Here is a 21223-nt window from a genome sequence, read left to right as displayed (position 1 = left end):
ATAGCATGTTAAATAAAAGCATTGTTGTTTTTACAACATTTAAAACCTGTATCAATTATAAAGAAACATAAAACTATAAGTACCTAAAGATAAATAATCACAGTTGATGTAATTCAGTAACAAGAGTTAAGAAAGACCAAGTTAAATACATGAAACGAATGAGATATCTTAAGATAATGCAATTTGGGTACCAAAAACAGCGAATGGAGGGAAGGGAGGGAAGAAGGGAGAGAGAGAGACAGATAGACAGACAGACTGACTTTCTGGAACTTGACAAATGATTTAAAAATTTAAGATTTTAATAGAAGACCTAAACAGAGATTAGTTACTGCTGAAAATCTAACTGTTAGTATGGAAGATCCAGTGGAAGGTAAGCCATAATACAAAGGAAAGATAGATAAATTTCAGAAGAAAAAAATGTAAAAGAATTGTGATACAGTTATGGAGACTGAATATGTAAATAATAGGCATTCAAGTGGAAAACAAAATAATAAAATTGACAAGGAAAAATTAAATAATCAAAAACTCACAAATATTTCCTTGAATTGAAGAATACTTTGAATCTGTAGATAGCAAAGGCTCATTATTTTATTTGAATAATCCAGATTTTGAAATATAATAAATTGTTTCCAGTTCACTTTGTTAAATTAATCTAAACTTAACACTAAAACCTGATAAGGATAATTAGATAAAAAGAAAAATGTTATACATCAGTTTTTATTTACAAATTGTAGAAAACATTCTAAATAGATGATCAATTTAAATCCAACAATTTAGCATGAGAAAAATATATCATGCAAATTAATATCATAATAATAAAAGTTCTGTCATGTACCACCTAAATATCATCTCCCAGGTGATATGAATATAATGAATACCACTTTGGGGAAACACTGGTGCTATGGCAAGATCTCCAGATTAGGAGTTTAGTAACATAATTTTTACTCCTATGAGGTCAGAAGTAAGGCAGTTTCAGGCAAGAGACAAGTAACTTTCAGAAGTATTTCTCAACTTTTTCTATTCATTATCATTCGGGAGCCCCCAGGTCCAACTTCATGAAACTAAGTACTGTGGAATGAGATTTGTCAGATAGAGTTGATCTTTGTTTGTCGGACCACAGGTCATCATAATATCCGAGATTTTATCAACTCTAAGAACCAATTTTCACATCCTTGAGAAAAATAACTACCACATTAAAAATGCATGCCTTAAAGGAAAAAGGATGGTAATATGCATTGTTGGCAAACCCTCAGTTTAATTACCATACTCTTCTTGGAAAATAATCTGACAATATGTGAACATTTTAGACCCTGAATTCAATATGTTGAAAACTTTCTTATTGAAATACAAGTACCAAAAAAAAGTTAGATAATATGTAAAATGTGTTTATTTCAGCATTACTTTTAGTGGCAAAAATCTTTATTAATATGTGAATGGTAGGGCAAGTTGTGGTAGTGCTGCTGAATGAAATATTACACAGCTCTCAAAAGGAAGAATCTATATCGCCTGACCTGAAGAAATGTCTATAATGCCTTGATAAAACCAAAGCAAATTAGAGGGCAATGAGAAGCTACACCTTCAGAAGAATGGGAATAAGGTAGGGATCTTTGGGAATGTATCAGTTTTGCTTTGTGTATTTTTGCCTTGTTAAATCAGTTTCTAAAAGCATTTAGTACTACAAGGGTGTCAAAAATTATCTGCACTCCAGTTATATTAAAACTTCTGTTGGCCACACTGTCTTATCAGTGCTTTCTGTTCAAGGCTCCCCAATCACTGCTATGCTGTGCAGGTGTTAACATGTTACATCAGTTCATTTGTAACTGCCAGTGCTGAAGAGGAAAATTAGAAACTTGCACTCAGCTAAAAATAACTCCATGCTCATTTTGCTTTTGTAAAATATGCTTGCTGCCCAAAAAAGAAAAACAAAAACAGGATGACCTAGCAATCACATGTAACCATTGGATGTTTTGCTAAATATGGAATGTTCTGCACCTGCTCTTGTAAGTTTCTGTTTGGAAACTTCCATGCTCTGTAAACCAGGTAACCAATCTACCAGTGCTAACTGTAAACATGTGCACAGACCCATATAAAAGTAAAAATCACCCTGAGCTCAGGGCCCAGAACTTTGGAGCATTAGCTCATCTGGGGCCGCCAGCTTAATAAACCTGAATTCTGCAACCCTCCAAGTGTGGTGCCTGGTTTCTCAATGGACTGATTTCTGCAACATTTCTGGAGACCCCAGCAAGATTCCAACCACGCCGGCCCCTTGAGCCACTGGACCAGTGGCTCGGCCGAGTCAGAGCAAAGGAGCTCCAAGATGAACGAGGAGGTGCGCCACCTGACAATATTCTGGGTTCTCTTTTGGACCAGTGCTCTGACTCTCTGTATAGCCGGACCCCAGCCAGACTCATTGGAGGGACAGACCAACTCACTAGGAACAACCACAGGATCAGGTAAGGCCCTGGGGCACTGAACCCAGTCAGGTCCCGTCTCTGGACAGAAGAGGAGCTTAATCACCTCCTACAGTCATCAGTAAGAAAACCACCAGTTAGGGACCTTCCCAGAGGGGAGAGGCACTGTGATAAACTCTGGTCTGAATGTGTGTGTGAGGGAGCACCCTGGTTTGTCCTCATTCCAGGGTGATTGTGTGGGCCCATGGCCATCATGGCCGCAGAGTCTGAGTGGGCCCTAACCTGTGGTTTTCCGTGGTGACCTCATATGGCTCAGGGCAGTGTCTGTCTCCAGGGGACCCAGTCCCTCCCTGCAAGTCAGATTAAGGCCAGTTTACACTGGCCTGCCAAAGCTAAGAGGCACCTAAGTTCCCCACAGGGACACCACCAGGAAGGCACCTGAATGGTCTCTTTTGAGGGGGTACCCACCCTTGTTTGTTTTTTTGACACCAACACAGGGCAGGATAGACAGAGAGGAGGGGAGATGATTGCTGATTTGATTTAGAAACTGTGTGTGTCCAAATGGCCATTTTGCCCTAGGGCCCTCCGCCATGATTGTTTCCTTAAAATTTTAAGGCTCACTCTCCCCTTCCGTCAGCTGACTCATTAAGCTGATTTATTGAGGAATTAGGTTTTCCCTGAAAGACTTGCCCCATTTGCCATCCTCTGTCACCTTTCCTTCATAATCCCCTGATTCCACAAGGATTTTAAGCTCTTCACTTAAGCGAGGAGTATGCATACTTGCCACCTCTGCCTGCTCAGTGCCCACAAGAGGGTCAATCACCCCAGATCTCCTCCGGAGCCCCACCTGAAGTTATTCATCTGCAAACCCCATTACAAAAGACCACCTCCTTTCAGCCCTGTCTCCCTGAGACATTCAACGATCAGGGCCATCTTCAAGGAGGCACGTACGCGTGCTGTCTGGGAATACTGGGCTTTCCAGGAGTAGCGACATCAGCACTACCTGGGTTATAAGGCCCTAAGACAGGGCCCTTCCCATGTGTGCCCCTCCCCTCCCTGGTCAAAGAGGTAGATTATACTTGTCAACATGGGGGAAAGTTCCTCTAAGCTGACTGTCTTGGATTGTATGATGAAAAACTTTAAGAAAGGTTTTTCTGGAGACTATGGGGTTAAGGTGGCCTCGGGAAAGCTCCGCACCCTGTGTGAGTTAGAATGGCCCACCTTTGGGGTGGGATGGCCCGTGGAGGATACTCTAGACCTTCCTATGGTTAGAGTTGTGTACCAAGTGGTGACAGGGACCCCCGGGCACCCAGACCAGTTTCCATACATAGATTCCTGGTTGCAAATCATCATTGAGCTGCCTCCTGGGGTTCAGTTCTGTGCAAATAGGCAGGGAGAGTGCAGGATCTTCGTGGCCCACCTGGCTCCGAGGAAAAGCAAAGAAAAGCCGGCAAAGGTTATCCATCAAGAAGACCCCGAAGAAGAGCCCCCTGTGCCTCCACCCTATGTGCCAGCTGTTCCACCAGTTCCCATTCAGCCTCCTCACATTTTACCAGACAGCCCTCCGCTATCTGTGTCTCCACCACCTCCAAATCCAGAGCACCCTCCAAGCCCACGGTGACTTTGCTTGGCCAACCAACCAGCTCAAAAGCCCGCAGCCCTACAGATGCCCTTGAGAGAGACCTGAGGCCCTTCCCAGGTCAATGAGAACAGCTCCATCCAGCCAGCATGCCCGGTCCTTTATTATCAGCCCTTCAGCACCACCGACCTCCTCAACTGGAAACACCACACCCCGTCCTATTTGGAGAAGCCACAAGCAATTATTGACCTCCTCAAGTCCATTTTTTACACTCACCAACCTACCTGGGATGACTGTCACCATCTCCTGCTGACTCTCTTCAACACTGAGGAATGCTGCTGGATCCTGTCGGAGGCACGGAAATGGCTCCAAGGTCAGGCACCAGCTGGTACAGCAGATCCTGCAGCCTGGGCCCTGGGGGCTGCACTGGGCAATTGACCCAACTGGGACTTCAACGTCCCAGGCAGGAAGGACTCCCTTGATAAACACCAACAAGCCCTGCTGCAGGGACTGAGGGCAGGAGCCAGAAAACCAACCAACATGTCCAAGACAACAGAAGTGCACCAGAAGCGAGATGAATCACTCATGGAGTTCTGTGAGAGACTGTGTGAGGCATTCCGGGTGTATACCCCTTTTGACCCTGAAGCACGGGAAAACCAGTTCATGGTCAATGCAGCATTCATGTCCCAGTCTTGTGCTGACATCTGCCCTAAGCTTTAGAAGCTTGAGGGCTTCGCTGGAATGAATGCCACTCAGCTGCTGGCAGTCGCAAACAAGGTGCCTATGAACCATGACCAAGAAGCCCAAAAGGTGGCTGACAAGCGCATGAAGCAGAAGGTGTCCCTGCTGGCCACTGCACTGGGGAACTCAGGTCCGGTAAAGCAGACTACTCCCCCATGGAAAGGGGAAGCCAAGAGGAGACCGCCACTACTTCACAACCAGTGCGCCTATTGCAAAGAGATTGGACATTGGAAGAATGAATGTCCCCATCATAGAGGGACATCTGAAGGGTCAAAGAAGTTCAGTCAACCCAGCAGAGGAAGATACCAGCCTGAGCCAGCCGTCCAAGACCTTATCAGCCTAGCCAGAGTAGAATCAGGATAGGGAGGACCGGTCTCCCTGATCCTGGGCCCCTGGGAGCCTACGGTCACAATGAAAGTAGGAGGCAAATCAGTGACTTTATGGTGGATACTGGAGCTGAACTCTCTGTGGTAACCACACCTGTGGCTCCCCTCACAGGTCAAACAGAAGCTATCATTGGAGCCACAGGGGACAGAACTGCCCACTCATTCTGCAAGGCCCACTCATGTCAGCTAGGGGGCCACTGAGTGACTCATGAATTCCTGTACTTACCAGAGTGCCCCATTCCCTTGCTGGGCAGAGACTTGCTGACAAAGCTTGGGGCACAGATCACCTTTGTCCCCGGAAAGCTCACAAGCCTCACACTGGGGAGCCAACCAGCTCTGATAATGGCTGTGACTATGCCCAGGGAAGATGAATGGCATCTCTATTCTTCCGAAAGAGAACAAATGAATCCAACTAGCCTGCTAGAAGAGTTCCCTACTGTCTGGGCAGAAATGGGGCCCCCAGGTTTGGCACCCATTGTGGTGGACCTGAATCCAGGGGCCACTCCTGTCAATTAGAGGCAATATCCAGTTCCATGAGAGGCACATCTGGGAATTCGGGACCACATCCAACGCCTGCATGATGCCAGAATTCTGATTGAGTGTCAGTCTCCCTGGAACACTCCGCTCCTACCAGTCAGGAAGCGTGGAGGGAACAACTATTGCCCCATCCAGGACCTCCGAGCCGTCAACAATGCAATGATCACCGTCCATCCAGTGGTCCTGAATCCTTACACACTGCTGAGCCTCTTACCCACCCAAGTGAGCTGGTTCACCTGCCTCAATCTCAAGGACACCTTCTTTTGCCTCTGGCTATCACCAGCCAGCCAGCCCTTGTTTGCCTTTGAATGGGAAGGCACACACACCAGGAGAAAGACATAGCTGACTTGGACCCGACTGCCACAAGGCTTCAAAAACTCGCCTACCTTGTTTGGTGAAGCACTGGCTGCATATCTTGCTGCCTTCCCCAGAGAAGCTTTGAACTGCACCCTACTCCAGTACACAGATGACCTGTTGCTAGCCAGTCCCACTCAAGAGGACTGCTGGAAAGGCACCAAAGCTCTATTGGCCCTACTCTCCACCACGGGGTACAAGATGTTATGGAAAAAGGCTCAGATCTGTGGACAGGAGGTCAGGTACCTTGGGTTTGTCATCTTGAGAGGGCATCAGGCACCTGGACATGAGAGGAAGCAAACCATCTGCTCAATACCTCGGCCAAGTACCAAGAAAGAGGTCTATGAGTTCCCCAGGGCTGCCAGATAATGCCAGATCTGGATACCGGGTTTCTCTGAAACTGCCAAACCATTGTATGAGGCCATGGCAGGGTCTGCTACGGACCCCCTAGAGTGGGGGCCTAAACAAGAAAAAGCCTTCAAGGAGATAAAAAGACTCTTAACCAGCGCCAGCATTAGGGCTGCCAGATGTGACAAGGGACTTTAACCTCTTTGTGCATGAGAAAAATCATACTGCACTGGGGGTCCTTGCACAAACAGCTGGGCCATGGCAGTGCCTGGTTGCATATCTGTCCAAACATCTGGATCCTATGGCCCCAGGATGGCCACCATGTCTCCGGGCATTAGCTGCTACAGTGGTCCTGGTCAGAGAAGCAGACAAGCTTACACTGAGACAGAATATAAATGTAAAAGTTCCCCATGCTGTTACCACGCTGATGAACAGCCAGGGACATAAATGGCTGACCAACACCAGAAAGACTCACTATCAAGGACTGCTCTGAGAAAACCCACAGGTCCGCTTTGAGACTGTGTGGACACTGAATCCTGCCACCTTCTTACCTACGGAGGCGGGAACCCCCAATCATGACTGTGAAGAGGTCCTAGATGAAATCTACTCGAGCAGGCCAGACCTGATGGACACTCCCCTCCAGATCCCAGAACTGGAACTGTTCACTGACGGAAGCAGTTTTGCCCAGGAAGGACAACGCAAAGCAGGCTATGCAATAACAAAAGATGAGATAACAAAGGCTGAGGCCTTGCCACAGGGGTGGTTGGCACAACGGGCTGAGCTGTGGGCACTCATCCAGGTGCTAAGGCACGCCGAAGGGAAGCAAGTCAACATCTACACAGGCTCAAGGTATGCCTTTGCTACTGTGCATGTTTATGGAGCCATCTGTAAAGAAAGGGGACTGCTAACAGCAGGGGGGAAAAGAATCAAAAACAGAGAAGAAATCCTTCAGCTGTTAAAGGTAATTTGGCAGCCTTCCCAGGTGGCAGTAATCCATTGCGAAGGCCACCAGAGAGGAACTGATCCAGTCAGCAAAGGAAATCAGTTGGCTGACCAGGCAGCCAAGGAGGCGGTGACCCAACCATGTCCCACATTGGGCCCTGAGCCGATCTCTAAGGTCCTCTTGGCACCAGAATTGCCCCCGTCCCCGAGATATACCAAAGAAGAAGATCAATGGGCTTTAAGTGAGGGAGAAACTAAAGAAAAGAGGGCTGCTGGAAGCTTCCAAACCAAAGACTCTTCGTCCCCAGTACTATAGCTGTCCAGCTGGTGAAGTAACACCATGAGACAACTCACTTAGGGAAAATTGCACTAGAAAATCTACTGAGCCACTACTATTTCATTCCTAAACTCCCAACCCTGTGTGCCCAGATCAGCGCTAGGTGCGTGACTTGTGCACGAAACAATGTCAGCCAAAGATTAAGACCCAGCCCAGTTGGGACATCGCCCCTTGAAGATTTAGAAGAAATAACTGACAAGATGACTAAAATAGCTCATGTCCCAGTCCAGATGGAAGGGATGGGATCCCGGAGAGCTATTTGGGGGTTGGTTTTCTTACCTAGGTGGCTTCAAAACTTTTGTGGGAATAGTCCTACTCCTCCCTGGGACCTGCCTTCTTTTACCTTGCCTCTTGCCATTATTCATGAGGATAGTTTCCAGCCTAGCTGAAGCCACCACAGGTAGGAGGGCCACCACACACCTCCTAGCCCTGAGAGGTTATCAACCCCTGGGCTTAGAATATCAAGAGGTTGATACATTATAAGATTTAAGGGGCATCAAGAGGGGGGATTGAAGAGGAAAATTAGAAACTTGCACTCAGCTAAAAATAACTCCATGCTGGATCTGCTTTTGTAAAATATGCTTGCTATGCCAAAAAGGAAAAACAAAAACAGGATGACTGAGCAATCAAATGTAACCATAGGATGTTTTGTTAAATATGGAATGTTCTGCACCTGCTCTTGTAAGTTTCTGTTTGGAAAATTCCATGCTCTGTAAACCAAGTAACCAATCTACCAATGCTAACTGTAAACATGTGCACAGACCCATATAAAAGTAAAAATCACCCTGAGCTCAGGGCCCAGAACTTTGGAGCATTAGCTCATCTGGGGCTGCCGGCTTAATAAACCTGAGTTCTCCAACCCTCCGAGTGTAGTGCTTGGTTTCTCGACAGACCGATTTGTGGAGATAACATCCACACGAACAAACTTGAATGTGAGTGGCATGGTGGAATTAAGAAAATTCACACAAGAGTATAGGAAAGCATGGGGTCAGGGGACTCAAGACCAAGTCAGTCAAGAGTCCGGAGCTCTGATTCCCATAGTGTATTTATTGAAAAAGATCAAAAGCATTCTAGCAGACTAAATTATAAAATAAAATAATGAATAACGCAAGGCATAAGATTTTAGAAGAGCAAAAACAGAACGCCTTGTGTATATTATGACTACTAGGGAGGATAGCTAAGCTTTAACCCGGAGCCAGCGCCACCGGGCTACGTGACTGCCTTATCTCAGTTGGTTTCCCTTTGAGATTGGTTCTGCTTTCAGAACATGTTTGCAGTCATGTAGCCATCATGCACCTTCCACAGGTTTCTCCAAGCTATTGTCCTCTGCATCCTCTCTGGTTCCCCATACCAGTTTCTGCAACAGTGCAAGCAAAAATGGATGCCCCACTTGTGATTTGCACAAAAGAGGAGCAGCATGTAGTGATTCATTTTTTGTGGTCTGAGGGTGTATTTGGTGCCGTTATTTATCAAAGACTTTGTGCACAGTATGGAGAAAGTGTTTTGTCACAAGGTGTGTGTATGAATGGATGGAGAAGTTCAAAGAAGGTTGCACAAGTGTTAGCCATCAAAGAGCCAGATGTCCATCCATGAGAAGACATGAAGACAGCAGTGCATTCATGGCTCACAGCTCAGCCTGAAATGTTTTTTAATGAGGGAATACAAAAGCTTGATGACAACTGGACAAAGTGTATTGAAAAGCAAGGAGATTATGTCGAAAAATGATGTATTTGTCTCTTCTAAAAGTTAAAGTAAATTCTACAGCCAGAGTGTGGATAATTTTTGACTTGCCCTCATATTTTTAAAGTGTCAAAAATGAAATAAGTTAAAGGACATGAAACATTATTTCCTTACTGGGGAATTAGGGTGTTTTCTCTTTCTTTTTTTTTTTTCTTTTTTTTTTCCAAGTTTAAAATATTTTATTTTCTTATTCATATAGTATGAAGTTTTCTAAAGATCCCACAACATGATGTTTCATGCAGAAGAAAAACTAAACATTCAACATAAACCATCACTCCCCCACACATGCTAAAAAATAAAGAAAAAGAAAGAAAAAAAGAAAGAGAAATAGAAGTTGCAAAAGAAGCAAGTATATTTTATATTAATCATGTTATTAGAAAAGTAGGTGTTTGGTGCTCTTGAGCAAGTTCAGAAAAACAACCAGCCAATGAACCAATCTTAAAAACCAGCCTTTCTGTAGGTAATCTCAATTTTAAATTGTCTGCAGTAAGAAAGCATTGTTTTTATAAGAGCAAAAACTTTATGAGTTTGAGTTTTGAGTAGTGTCTACTGAGCTTGGAATATTAAAATTACCCATGTGGAGTCTAATTTTCTTACCCTGATATTTGTAGGAATCAATATATGCAGTCGTTCTTGGGAAATATGTAGTGACCTGATTTACAAACAATGTAATAATTTCATTTCTTCATAGGTATAAATACTTGCTCTGAATTGGTTATTATTGGCACATTTACATTTTAATTGTAAATATATTTTGCAGATTTATGATGGAAAAGATAAAACAACTCACCTACTAGGTGCTTTTACTGGTGCATCTATGCGAGGACTGACACTTAGTAGTACTTCAAATCAGCTCTGGCTAGAATTTAACTCTGATTCTGAAGGGACAGATGAAGGCTTTCAACTTGTCTACACCAGTAAGTATTTTGGAAGAAAAAAAAATGGCCAAACACTGATGTGAAATATTTATTAAATAATTGCAATACAACAGGTGAAGTAATATTCAACATTTGATTATCAATTTGCAGTTTAATACTCCCTTCTACATACATAATTTTATTTGACCCTGATAACAATTTCAAAAATTACAGATATTCTAACCATTGCTATTTTACAGTTGAAACAACTAAGGCTGAGAAAGTTTAAGTAATTTGTGACTTTGAACTTATTTATTTAGATATTTTAAAATAGCAGTGTTCTCCCCATGCAATATTTAAGAAATACAATTAAATTTTTAAATAAATGGGAATCCAATGTTTGAGCTCCTACCTGTAATTTCAAAACACATGCAATAGGTATGTAGCAGTTATAGTTGGTCAGCCCTTAACAATAACTGGATGGTTTCATATGATTTTATATTGAAGAGTAGCTAAGTTTTTAGATTGCTTTGCTTTTGTCTTAAATTGCCTTGTTAAAAATAAATTTATATAGAACCTTTGTGTTATACTCAAGTCAGCTTTCTGACATTTAAACATGTAGAAGCTCAAAGACTGAGAATCATTGAGAACCATAGGTAGGTGGGTTACATTAATTGTTATATGAACAAAATGAATTTATTTTACGAGTATCATAATTTAAGAAATAGGCTAATTACATCAATGAACACTAAATCATATTTAAGTAACATATTTATTGAGTTTCTGATCTGTGTAAGAATTGTTCCAGGAAAGTAAAGTGCATGTAAAACTGTGGTGATTACTGGCTGTGTGTTTAATAAATTTACAATTTACCAGATCTAATCAGTTTTTGGAAGTTCAGAACATTCATTTAATGTAGCAAAATAAACTAAGTAGCAGTATTCAGAAATCTTTACTGTTAGAATATTTGAAAAAGTTGAATGAGTTCCATAAATTTTCTCAAGAAGTCAGATGAACGAGAACTATTACAGAAATTGGGAAATTGAAAAGGTTACAGCATCAAAGATATTTACATGGGACCCTAAAGGGAATTTGAATCAAATTATTATTATTTGTGAAAATATTCTTTCTTAATGGTATGAGAAGTAGGAGACAGGAGACATGGTAGTAAGATACTGTTTTTGCTCCTTGTTTATTTTTTTTCCTACCTGTGCTAGAACTGTTACATCATTAACACAATATAAATTAACATAATGATGTTGAATACATATTCTGAAATCCTGAGAACTGTTGTGTATAATGTGATTTCTTTTTTTTTAAGGTTTTAGTTACTTTATTATATTCAACATTTCCAATAAATTTTCATGTTGTAACTCACATTACTTAAATTAACATTATCTTTAAATTAAATTTACCAAGGATTAGACCATCTATAATGTGATTTCTTATGAAGTCCTCCCAAAGGCAAATGAAAATCCAAGCAAATCATGTTTACAGATATTTCTGTATGATGGACTAAAAGTAACAGTATTGCAGATTATTGGTCAAATATAATTGGTGTGATCTGCTCAGAAGGGCAAATGTTTTTTAATCTGTTTTCCTCTTTCCCTTTTTGTCTTCTGACAGGGCTGGTGACATTTTTCAAGTCATGGCTCAATGTTTACATAATGGTCTTTCTTTGTTCTGCCTCATTTTGTATTTCTCTTTGTCTAAAATATCAGTGGGTTTCATAGAGAAAACCTAGGTTTCCTTTTCTGATATTTAAATTCTATGTAGTGTTAGATTATTGATGCAAAGATACTTGGCATTGTAGGCCATACCTGGATTTAAAACTGTATGGGGTGTCTGGAATGAGTAAAATCATTGACTTTGCTGTCAATCATTGCTGTGAGCTAGTGGTTGTCAAAAAAAGAAAGAAAGAAAGAAAAAGAAAAGAAAAAAATCCTTAAAAAGAAAATATTTGACATCACACTTCTTAATGACTCTGGCTGTTCGTTATAGTATATGCATCATTATAAGTATATGAATCATTATTCAGATGGAAACTAAAGAATTGGAAAGCGTATATAAGCAATTATTTTTTAAAAAGGGCAGACGTACACCTATAAATATTTTTCAGTCTCAGAACTGAAACTAAAATGTTTCAGTCTCAAATGTGGAACTAAAATGTTTATAGTCTACCTCCAAAGTGTCTTTGGATATCACCAGGTCAGTAAATACTCATAAGATTTTCTGATCCAATGGCTATGCGCTAAGCTCCTTTGTTGAGGAGGTTCCTGGAAGTAGTAACACATCTGTTATTAATTGTATTTGTTCCCAAGTGTTACTTCTGATTTTTACAATGTCAACCTCTCTACATATCTGCAATTATTTTAATAGTTAACCACAGATTTGCTGGCTTTGAAAGAAGCTACTTCCTATTCTCCGAATATACTTTTGTTTCTAGCCTTAGCACCTGTGCCCAGGCTTCTTTTTCTTTCAGTATGCTCCACTCACCTGGGGCATCAATTGAACTATTCAACTTAAAAACCATTTCAAATATTTGTCTACTGGTGCTTACTCTGATTCCTTCATCCAGAGTTAACCTACTTTCTAACACTTCTTTTGCGGTAGTCTAAATCCAGAACAAATGTAGCTATTACCACATGGTATTATGGTTTTGCTTGTTTGTTTGTTTTGTTTTTTGCAAATGTATTTTGCATAGTTCTTCATGGGGCCATTTCACTTCATAATGTCTTTAGTCAGTTAGTTCAACTACAACTTTTTACGTATTCTTGGTAAATTAACATGTAGTCTGAATACTGATTTTATAAAATGTTTTTGAGATATAGAAGATTATGCTAGGCCACATATTTGATATTACTAAAATTCTTAGAAGCAGTAATTAATTTCTGAACATAAGAGAATTTGCTAAGGTGTCTGAATATGGGAAAAAATGGAAAAGAACGTGTTTTGTGTTTGAATCCCCAGATCCAGTCATTTCTAAACCCAACCCCACCCCTGCCTTTCTGTGTTATGTTCCCCTTAAAATTATTCCACTTTTGTTTCTGAAACATCTGAGAGAACACTATGACATGCAGAGGAGTTCCAGTATTCACATTAAGAGGACTAGAGACAGGACAGAGGAAAGCTGGCTAGGGCAGATCAGGTAAGGATTCACGAATGAGGTAGTATTAAAAGTAGTGTTGGTGGATCACAGAAGGAAATAGTGGAGCGTATTTCAGGCAAAGAGAATAAGATGAAGAAAGGCACAGAGATTAGAAAGAACATGCTAAGCACATTTAAGGCAAATAGAGCAAATAACTTAATTCAGATTGATCCCACTTACTTAGCTTCTCACAATTCTGGTTTTAGCATAAACAGACCTTTTATGACCATCTTCACCTAATGACACCTGCCCTTTGTAATGACTGTCACTTTTTATCTACCTTCCTATTATGTTTATTTTATAACACTTGCTGTTGTCTGGTTATTTTAATTTTAAGTAGGCAGAATTGCATTTAGCTGAGGTTAAAATGAAGAAACATTTCAGAACAAGCCTTTAAGGTGTGTTTTATTTCAACAGTCTTATTGGTACAGAAGTGATTCTTATATAATCAATAAGAATACCTAGTGGACTAGTGGAAATAGTGGTTGAGATGCTGCTTTGGGCTTCAAATAATGGTAAACCTAACCATGGTTTAAACAACCGGGATTTATTTTTATTATATAAGATCTGTGAAGAGAAAAAAGGTAGGTCTTGATTTAGTTGCTGTGGCATTCCTAGCGTGTTCACTTCTTGTTCTCATGATTGTTGTGACATGGTCACAAGATAGCTACTTTAACACTGAATGTATTCAAGGCAAAAAGAAAGAAGGAACAGATAGTGTCAACCACAAATGTCTCTTTAATCAGGAATGCAAAATCTTGTGTCAGACATTCTTTTATCTCTCTTTGTCCAAAACAAGGCTATGTGGTTATGCCTAAATTTCTCAGCAAGACAAGCTGGAAAAATGAAGTATTTGTCAGATGAAATAACTGGATTATTATTTGATTATCATGATATACTGCCTGATATGCTTTCATTACTGCTGGGAGCAAAATCAAGGCTTTGCTCATGAGGAAGAAGAAAAGAAGAGATATTGAGAAGACAGTGTACAGGGTCTACTATGGTGTACAGCTGTAACAGAGATATTTCAAAACATAATAAGTTCAAAGATATTGTATCAATAGATGCCTCTATGGTTAATGGTGTCATGGAAGTGCAGAGATTCTTGAGTGCCTACAAAGGAAAAGCATTTGGCTCACCTATTATTAACAGTTTTAGTTCTACTATGCTAAGAAGACAGCATGCTTCTCTCATTTTCCTTCACCAACAAATAAATTATAACATACCTGGTATGAAAATGCTACACCACTTTTGAGGGGAGAAAATGGCCCATTATTTTTCTAAAGCAAATTAAATCTCTTCAATCTTAATCCTTTAGAGTTGTCAAGAATAATCTTAGTCTTTTATATAGATATCCTTCTTCTCCCAAATTAGTTTCTCAGTCAGTCCTGGTTTGATTTAGAGAATTCAAGCATGGACAGCTATGTGGGTTGAATGTAGAACCTCTGTGACAAACTTGGTCAGACCTGGACTAACAGTAAGGGAATCCAGTTGCTTTTCCATCCCTCCAACCTCTCAGAATTAATTACCTCCTTTAGTCAGGCCACTCTTCCATTCTTTTCAAAAATGGCTAACAGTTACTTTTGACCTTGAGAAATCTGAAACTTACTGCAAATAAAGATATAGGTGAGGAATATTTTCAGGTATTTTATACAACACAAATTAAATGTGTAGTTGGCTTTCCTAGCGGGTGTAGGGGAGTAAAATGAGAGAAAATTACCATTGCCTTCCTCTAAAGTTGGAAGAACAGATCAGAAATTGGGATATCAATACAATATCCTCCCTAAAACATCACTCTGCTCTGGGTTAATTCTATAACAGAACTTAGCAAAACCTGATAGGATACTCTGACCAGATCCCCTCAGCCCATCTGGAATCTCAATACACATTCAAAAATGCATTCTTTTTTTTTTTCATAAATTAACTAATTAATTAATTAATTAATTTAATTGGCTGTGTTGGGTCTTCGTTGCTGCACACAGGCTTTCTCTAGTTGTGGCGAGCAGGAGCCACTCTTTGTTGTGGTGCGTGGGCATCTCATTGCAGTGGCCTCTCTTGTAGAGCACGGGCTCCAGGTGCATGGCCTTCAGTAGTTGCAGCACATGGGCTCAATAGTTGTGGTGCACGGGCCTAGTTGCTCCGCGGCCTGTGATATCTTCCTGTGGCAGGGATTGAACCCATGTCCCCTGCATTAGCAGGTGGATTCTTACCCACCACGCCACCTAGGAAGTCCAAGAATGCATTCTTAACTATGATGTCTTTTACTGTATTTCTCTCTGAAGCCTGAGTTGTAGAAATGTCATTTCTTTTTGGTCACATGTCTTGTCTTCCCTTTTATTACTCTACTGGAATTAATTTATTAATATGGAAGTTATTCATTGGATCATAGGTTTACATTTGTGTTTCTCTGCTAGAATGGTTTGTACTCTGGGAATAAAGAGAACACTGAAGAAGACGAAGTTTCTGCCTACATGGAGCTAACTTTTTAGTGAGACAAGATAGAAAAGAAAGATATGAATAAAAGTAAGAGAACTGCTTTTACAAATAATTTGTAATAGGGTGATAGGATAGAGAGTACAGAAGTTGGGGTCTGCTGTACCCACTTTGTTCAGGGACTGTATCTTAGGAGATGTCACCTGAATTAATACCTGAATTACAATAAGAGATCTGAGGGTAGAAGATTGTAGGTAGATAAATCAGCAAGTACAAAGGCCTAACAGAAGAATCCAGCTTGAATTATTTGGCTAGAGCTGGATAAGCAAAAAGAATGGAACAAAATTAGAGGTAAAGTTTGAAGCTAGGCACAGGTGAGGTGGACTATGGTAAGGGACTTAGAATTTATTTAAAAGGCACACAGAGACATTTAACATTATTAAAACATTGAATATAACAGTTAAAAATAATAGCTAACATTTATCTGCTACCTACTAGATACAGGTATAACTCTATTAGGGAATTACTATTATCCCCAATGAGAAGAGAAGGAAAAACAAAGCACAAAAATGTTGTTACCTGCCCAAGGTGACATAGCTCATAAGTGTAGATATGGAAATTGAGCTGAGGGGCTCTGCTTCTAGAACTCACAAGTTTAATCACTATACTATATTACCTCCAATCCAAGTTTTGAATATTTTATATTTAAAATTCCATGGATTTACATCTTTTTTTTTTACTGTTGAAGTAAGTGTAAAAAAAAAAAATAATACTTTTTAAAAATGTTAATGCAATTCTTCCTAAAGAAACTTTTGTCATTTTATGCCTAAGAATCTGAATGCTTTATTATTGGCCAAATTTACTATCAAAGAATGATTTAAGCCTAATATCTCTATGTTGTTCATGAAATCTTTAAACTCTATTTCTTGAAAATATGCTTCATTGCAGATTCTTCTAATGCTATTCCTTCTAGTTATCCCACTTTCATTCAGTAGAAAGGAACTGGGTATTTTAAACAATCATCCATTAAAGAGCTAAATTGCATCTTTTTGATAGATTACAGCATTGTCATTGCAAAAGCTGATTTGGCAAATGTCCATGATGCCTAGCCATTAGGCATTACCTCTGGGCTCAGATGTCTTCTTATTACCACCTCTGCACATTTAATTTTCTAAAAAGCCCATTTGAGAAGTGTCCATTATATCAAGGGTATAGTTCTGATACATTTGGATGTTCTTAGCCTTTGAGTTTTGTTGCTTGAAATAATTTAGTAATTGACATGGAACATGGTTATTTCAAATTTTATATTCAAATTAAAGATGGGCAGTAGCTAATTTGTGATGCCATTTTTTGCATACTAGCTTTATAAATATACAATAAATTACCCTATTTAAACTCTTTAATTACCAATATGGTTTTGGCAATGTTAACCATGAAAAATAATCAGATGACCTATTAACTCTAACTTTCCTTCTAGTGTATAATTTATTTAATGCAAATTCAAGTAGAAAATAAGTAAATTACAAGGAAGCAACAAAGTTACTCTGTGTGAATCTGTATTCTATAACCTACTTAACAGGTACATTTGGCATTTCCATTACTCTTTAAATCTTGACAATTAACCAGGCAATAAAGGAAGATTGACTAATGCTGCATTATATAGAAGGCATTCTAACTAAAATATTAAAGAAATATTTCTTGATTACCTGTCATTTATATATACAATATTGGATATAATTTTTCATGTTAGAATAACAGAAGAGTCATTTTTATAGCCTTCACATCTCAAAAGCTTTGTAAATTTTGAACCTAAATATCTAATGACCTATTAACTTACTCCATATATAAAATTAACTTCTGGCAGATTGAAGACATATGCAAGTGTCAAAACTTTAAAATGCTTAGGAAAAAAATGTGGCCTAGAATAGCTTTGTCTTTAAGGTGAAGAAAGATTTCTCAGAGAAGATACACAAGCAAAAATCTGTCAATACTTGGTAGCATTCCCACCCTTCTAAGCACTTCCCTTAAGCATAGAGACTAAGAATCTGGCAACTACCATTTACCCTGCCCTTGCCAGCCAAGATCTCTGCTTAGATTCTGCCAATTAAAGACAATCCTGTGAGACCTGAAAGATAGGATGGATAAAGAAACCAATATTTTTCACCATCATCTTCAGGCAAGAGTGTGGTGCTGGCAAGTGGTTGTATGTGGCAGCAGCTTCCCTGAACTCCTAGATTACTGAAAGCCAGCCATGATCTTCCAACCTTCACACCCTCTGCATTTCTTTGTATTTTTCCTCTAATTTCTTGCATAGAATTTTAGCAACTCAAAATATCTAAGTGGTTTCTGTCTTACTGACCAAGTCCCAGTCCTTATTATTATCTTTTACAAATCTCTCTATAACAAAATATACCATAAACAAAAATTTTAAATGAGATATTTTAGAAGGAGATATTTACAATATAGTAGGAAAACATACATCCATAGAAAGGAATCCTACAAATCAATTTTAAAAAATAGTCTAAAAGAAAATATGGGCGAAAAATTCACAGTAGAGGAAATTCCAGCAACAATAAACAAAAGACAAAAAGTGCTTGATAGAAATGAAGAAATGAAAATTAAAGCCAAAATAATTTTCTATTGCATACTTGTAAAATTGGTAAAAATCAAACAGCGGTATGATGCTAAATGTTGATAATAATTTCAAGAACTTGAAACTCGAGAACTTTAGGGAATGTAAATTGGTATAGTCACATAGGAGAAACTTGGCAATATCTAGTAAAATTCATTTTTAGATATGTCTAGGTTGTGCCACTTACACATATACTAAATGGCTGATGGCTCAAAATTAGCATTCAGGCAAAACTGAATCCCACTATCCCAGAATGATGTACAAATTTATGATGTACAAGACACAAACTAGCATATTTAATAATATCACTTACTTTTTCATGCCCAACAATTAAACTTTAGGAAAGACTTTTGGTAACATATTTTCTAGTCAGAACTTTATACATGGGATTTAGAACAACAGCAATTAAAAAGAAAAAAAGAGCTACCTTATCTCCTATTCCTCCAGTCAGAAATGCATAGCAATCGTTTGCACAAGCTTTTCTGTTCGTTTAAACTCAACTTCTACGGATTCAAAACTGTAAGGGTTGTCTTCTTAAAGCATTCCTATAAAGTTTGTCATTTCAAAGTTGATATGTCTGATTATTAGTTTGATTAGTGAGAAACAAGTGTGTCCATTTTTGATTAGTTTGATTAGTGAGAAAAAAGGAATGCATAATTTTTCTTCAGTGCTCTCTTCTCTTTATTTTGCTTATGTCTGAACTGAAGAGGATTATCACAGGTGTTGTGTGTGATCATGGATTATTTTCTGCTTGTGAATTTTAAAACGACAAAGTTGACATTCTGCTTTATATACATCCTTATTTAAATATAAAGATTCTAAAATAAGACTTTTTCTTGCAACACTTATGGATTAAGAGAAATTTAATAACCAAATATTAAATATCATTCTTAAAGATTATTCTGCTAAATATTATGTATTAAACCCACTGAAGAATTCTATAGAGATTAAGATTTTGATAGAATATTGCATTATTATTTAAACTTTTGTAAAGTTTTTTGGTTTAAAAAAGGATATACATCTCTAATGTATTTAGCTTACTACTGTCTGTTTCCTTATTAACAATCTAATTCCCTTTTTATTTAGCAATTTGAAAGTTCTTACTTTTAGTACATAAAATTAACATATCTTCATTCACCATTAAATACTCTAAAATTTCACTTTAACAGTATTAAATATATATTTACATTTTAGGTGGATTTCAAAGAAATAAAGCACGTAAGGGCCTTCTTATTTTAGTTACATCAAAAATGCTTACTTACATTCAAAAAATTATTTTCAGATATCATTTACATTTCTAACACATCTGCCTTATTGTAACTAATTTGCTAACCAGATATAACATCCCCTATGTGAATGCACAATTATTCATAAATAAATTGAACAAAAATTATTTGAATGCAGGGATTGAACTATTTATCTTTCATTAGGCCAAGGCAGAAGTTAAATAGGAGATTAGCAGATTTTGATTTAATCTTGAGGAGAAAATGATCTTTGAATCCCTACATGGTGCATACACCATAGAAACACTTATGTATGTGCAAATGGTGACATAGAAGTATAGCATTTTTATAACAATAAATATTATAAGCAATATAACAATATAAATGCCCATGAGCTGGAGAATAAGCAAGTCAATTTTGGAGTATACCTCCAAAGAAATATCATTAGTAGTTAAAATGAATAAAATGTGTGTGTATGTGTGTGTGTAAATATAAAAGTAAAAAAGCAATGCTGGGCAAAAAATAAAGCCTCAAAAGAATTTTAATTGTGTAATTTATAAAATGTGTAAATGCTTGCAAATCATACTGTATATTGTTCATAGACATATAGATATGTGTTAAACATATAAATTATGAGTGAAAATAACATATGAATTCAGAGTATTTGCTAGCTCTCAATAGGGAAAGACCAGAAAGGGATTGGAGGTGGACATAAAAGGAGTTTTAATTTGTTTTGCATTATTTATTTCTTAATAACAATATTAATGTGAGTATGAATCAATTAGTGTAAATATTAATCTGAAAACTAATCTGAATTACTATTAATCTGAAGCAACTATCCACTAGTACCAGTAGTGAAGTTGTTGTTTTATTCTTTCTACTCTTGTAGATTTCAGATAATAACTTTAAAATGTTAGAAATCCTTAAAGAAATCTGCTATATGGTGGCAGGAAAGGAATTAGATCTCAGTTTAAGTTATTCAGCAAGTCAGAAGGATTTAGGTAATTGAGGATTTTCAGTTCATTTTGTGCTCTAGAAATTTTCATTTCATCAGAGTATCAAATTTCACAAGGAATGGTGAATATTTATAGTATGTGATTTTTCATACACATCTTTATTTAATTGTCAGTTTCAAGTATTTGAGCTTTTCAGTGAAAAGACTGGCAGCTGAATGTTTCCATAAAGATAAGACAGTTCTGAATATTTATGAATAAGCAATAATAATTCTACCAAATTGGACTAAATTATGTTGGCTTTCTAGCTTATATACTATTGTCCATGTGCATTTTCATCTACAATGCAAAGTATTATAAATTATCTTAATTTACAAATAATATATCCATTATACCTCATAACCAGCAATTGCCAACCACATTTACAAAGCGTACAAATTAAGGGAGGATGAATTTGGTAATATACCTTGAAAAGGGAGCTTGATTTCCATTTTTATTTTGATAAATGATATGTGGTAAAACTCAGAAGTAGCTGAATCTTGAATAATAAACTGAATATTATGTCTGGTAGAAGGAATTCAAACTTGTTATTTTCAAGCAGG

General features: G+C 38.3%; 1 protein-coding gene across 2 annotated transcripts in view; it reads left to right on the top strand.

Annotated features, from left to right (window-relative positions):
- The window catches only part of CSMD3 (CUB and Sushi multiple domains 3), a 1219369-nt gene that overhangs the window by 907618 nt on the left and 290528 nt on the right, over window positions 1-21223 (top strand). For both annotated transcript variants that reach the window (XM_057736100.1, XM_057736099.1), the window contains one exon: window positions 10136-10292. In XM_057736100.1, coding sequence (XP_057592083.1) covers window positions 10136-10292 — 157 coding nt within the window. The remainder of the gene's footprint in view (window positions 1-10135; window positions 10293-21223) is intronic.

The sequence above is a fragment of the Hippopotamus amphibius genome, chromosome 5, assembly GCF_030028045.1.
Source record: "Hippopotamus amphibius kiboko isolate mHipAmp2 chromosome 5, mHipAmp2.hap2, whole genome shotgun sequence".
NCBI classification, from domain to species: Eukaryota; Metazoa; Chordata; class Mammalia; order Artiodactyla; family Hippopotamidae; genus Hippopotamus; species Hippopotamus amphibius.
Note: the sequence above shows the minus strand (reverse complement) of the source record. Positions and strands in the feature narration are given on the sequence as shown.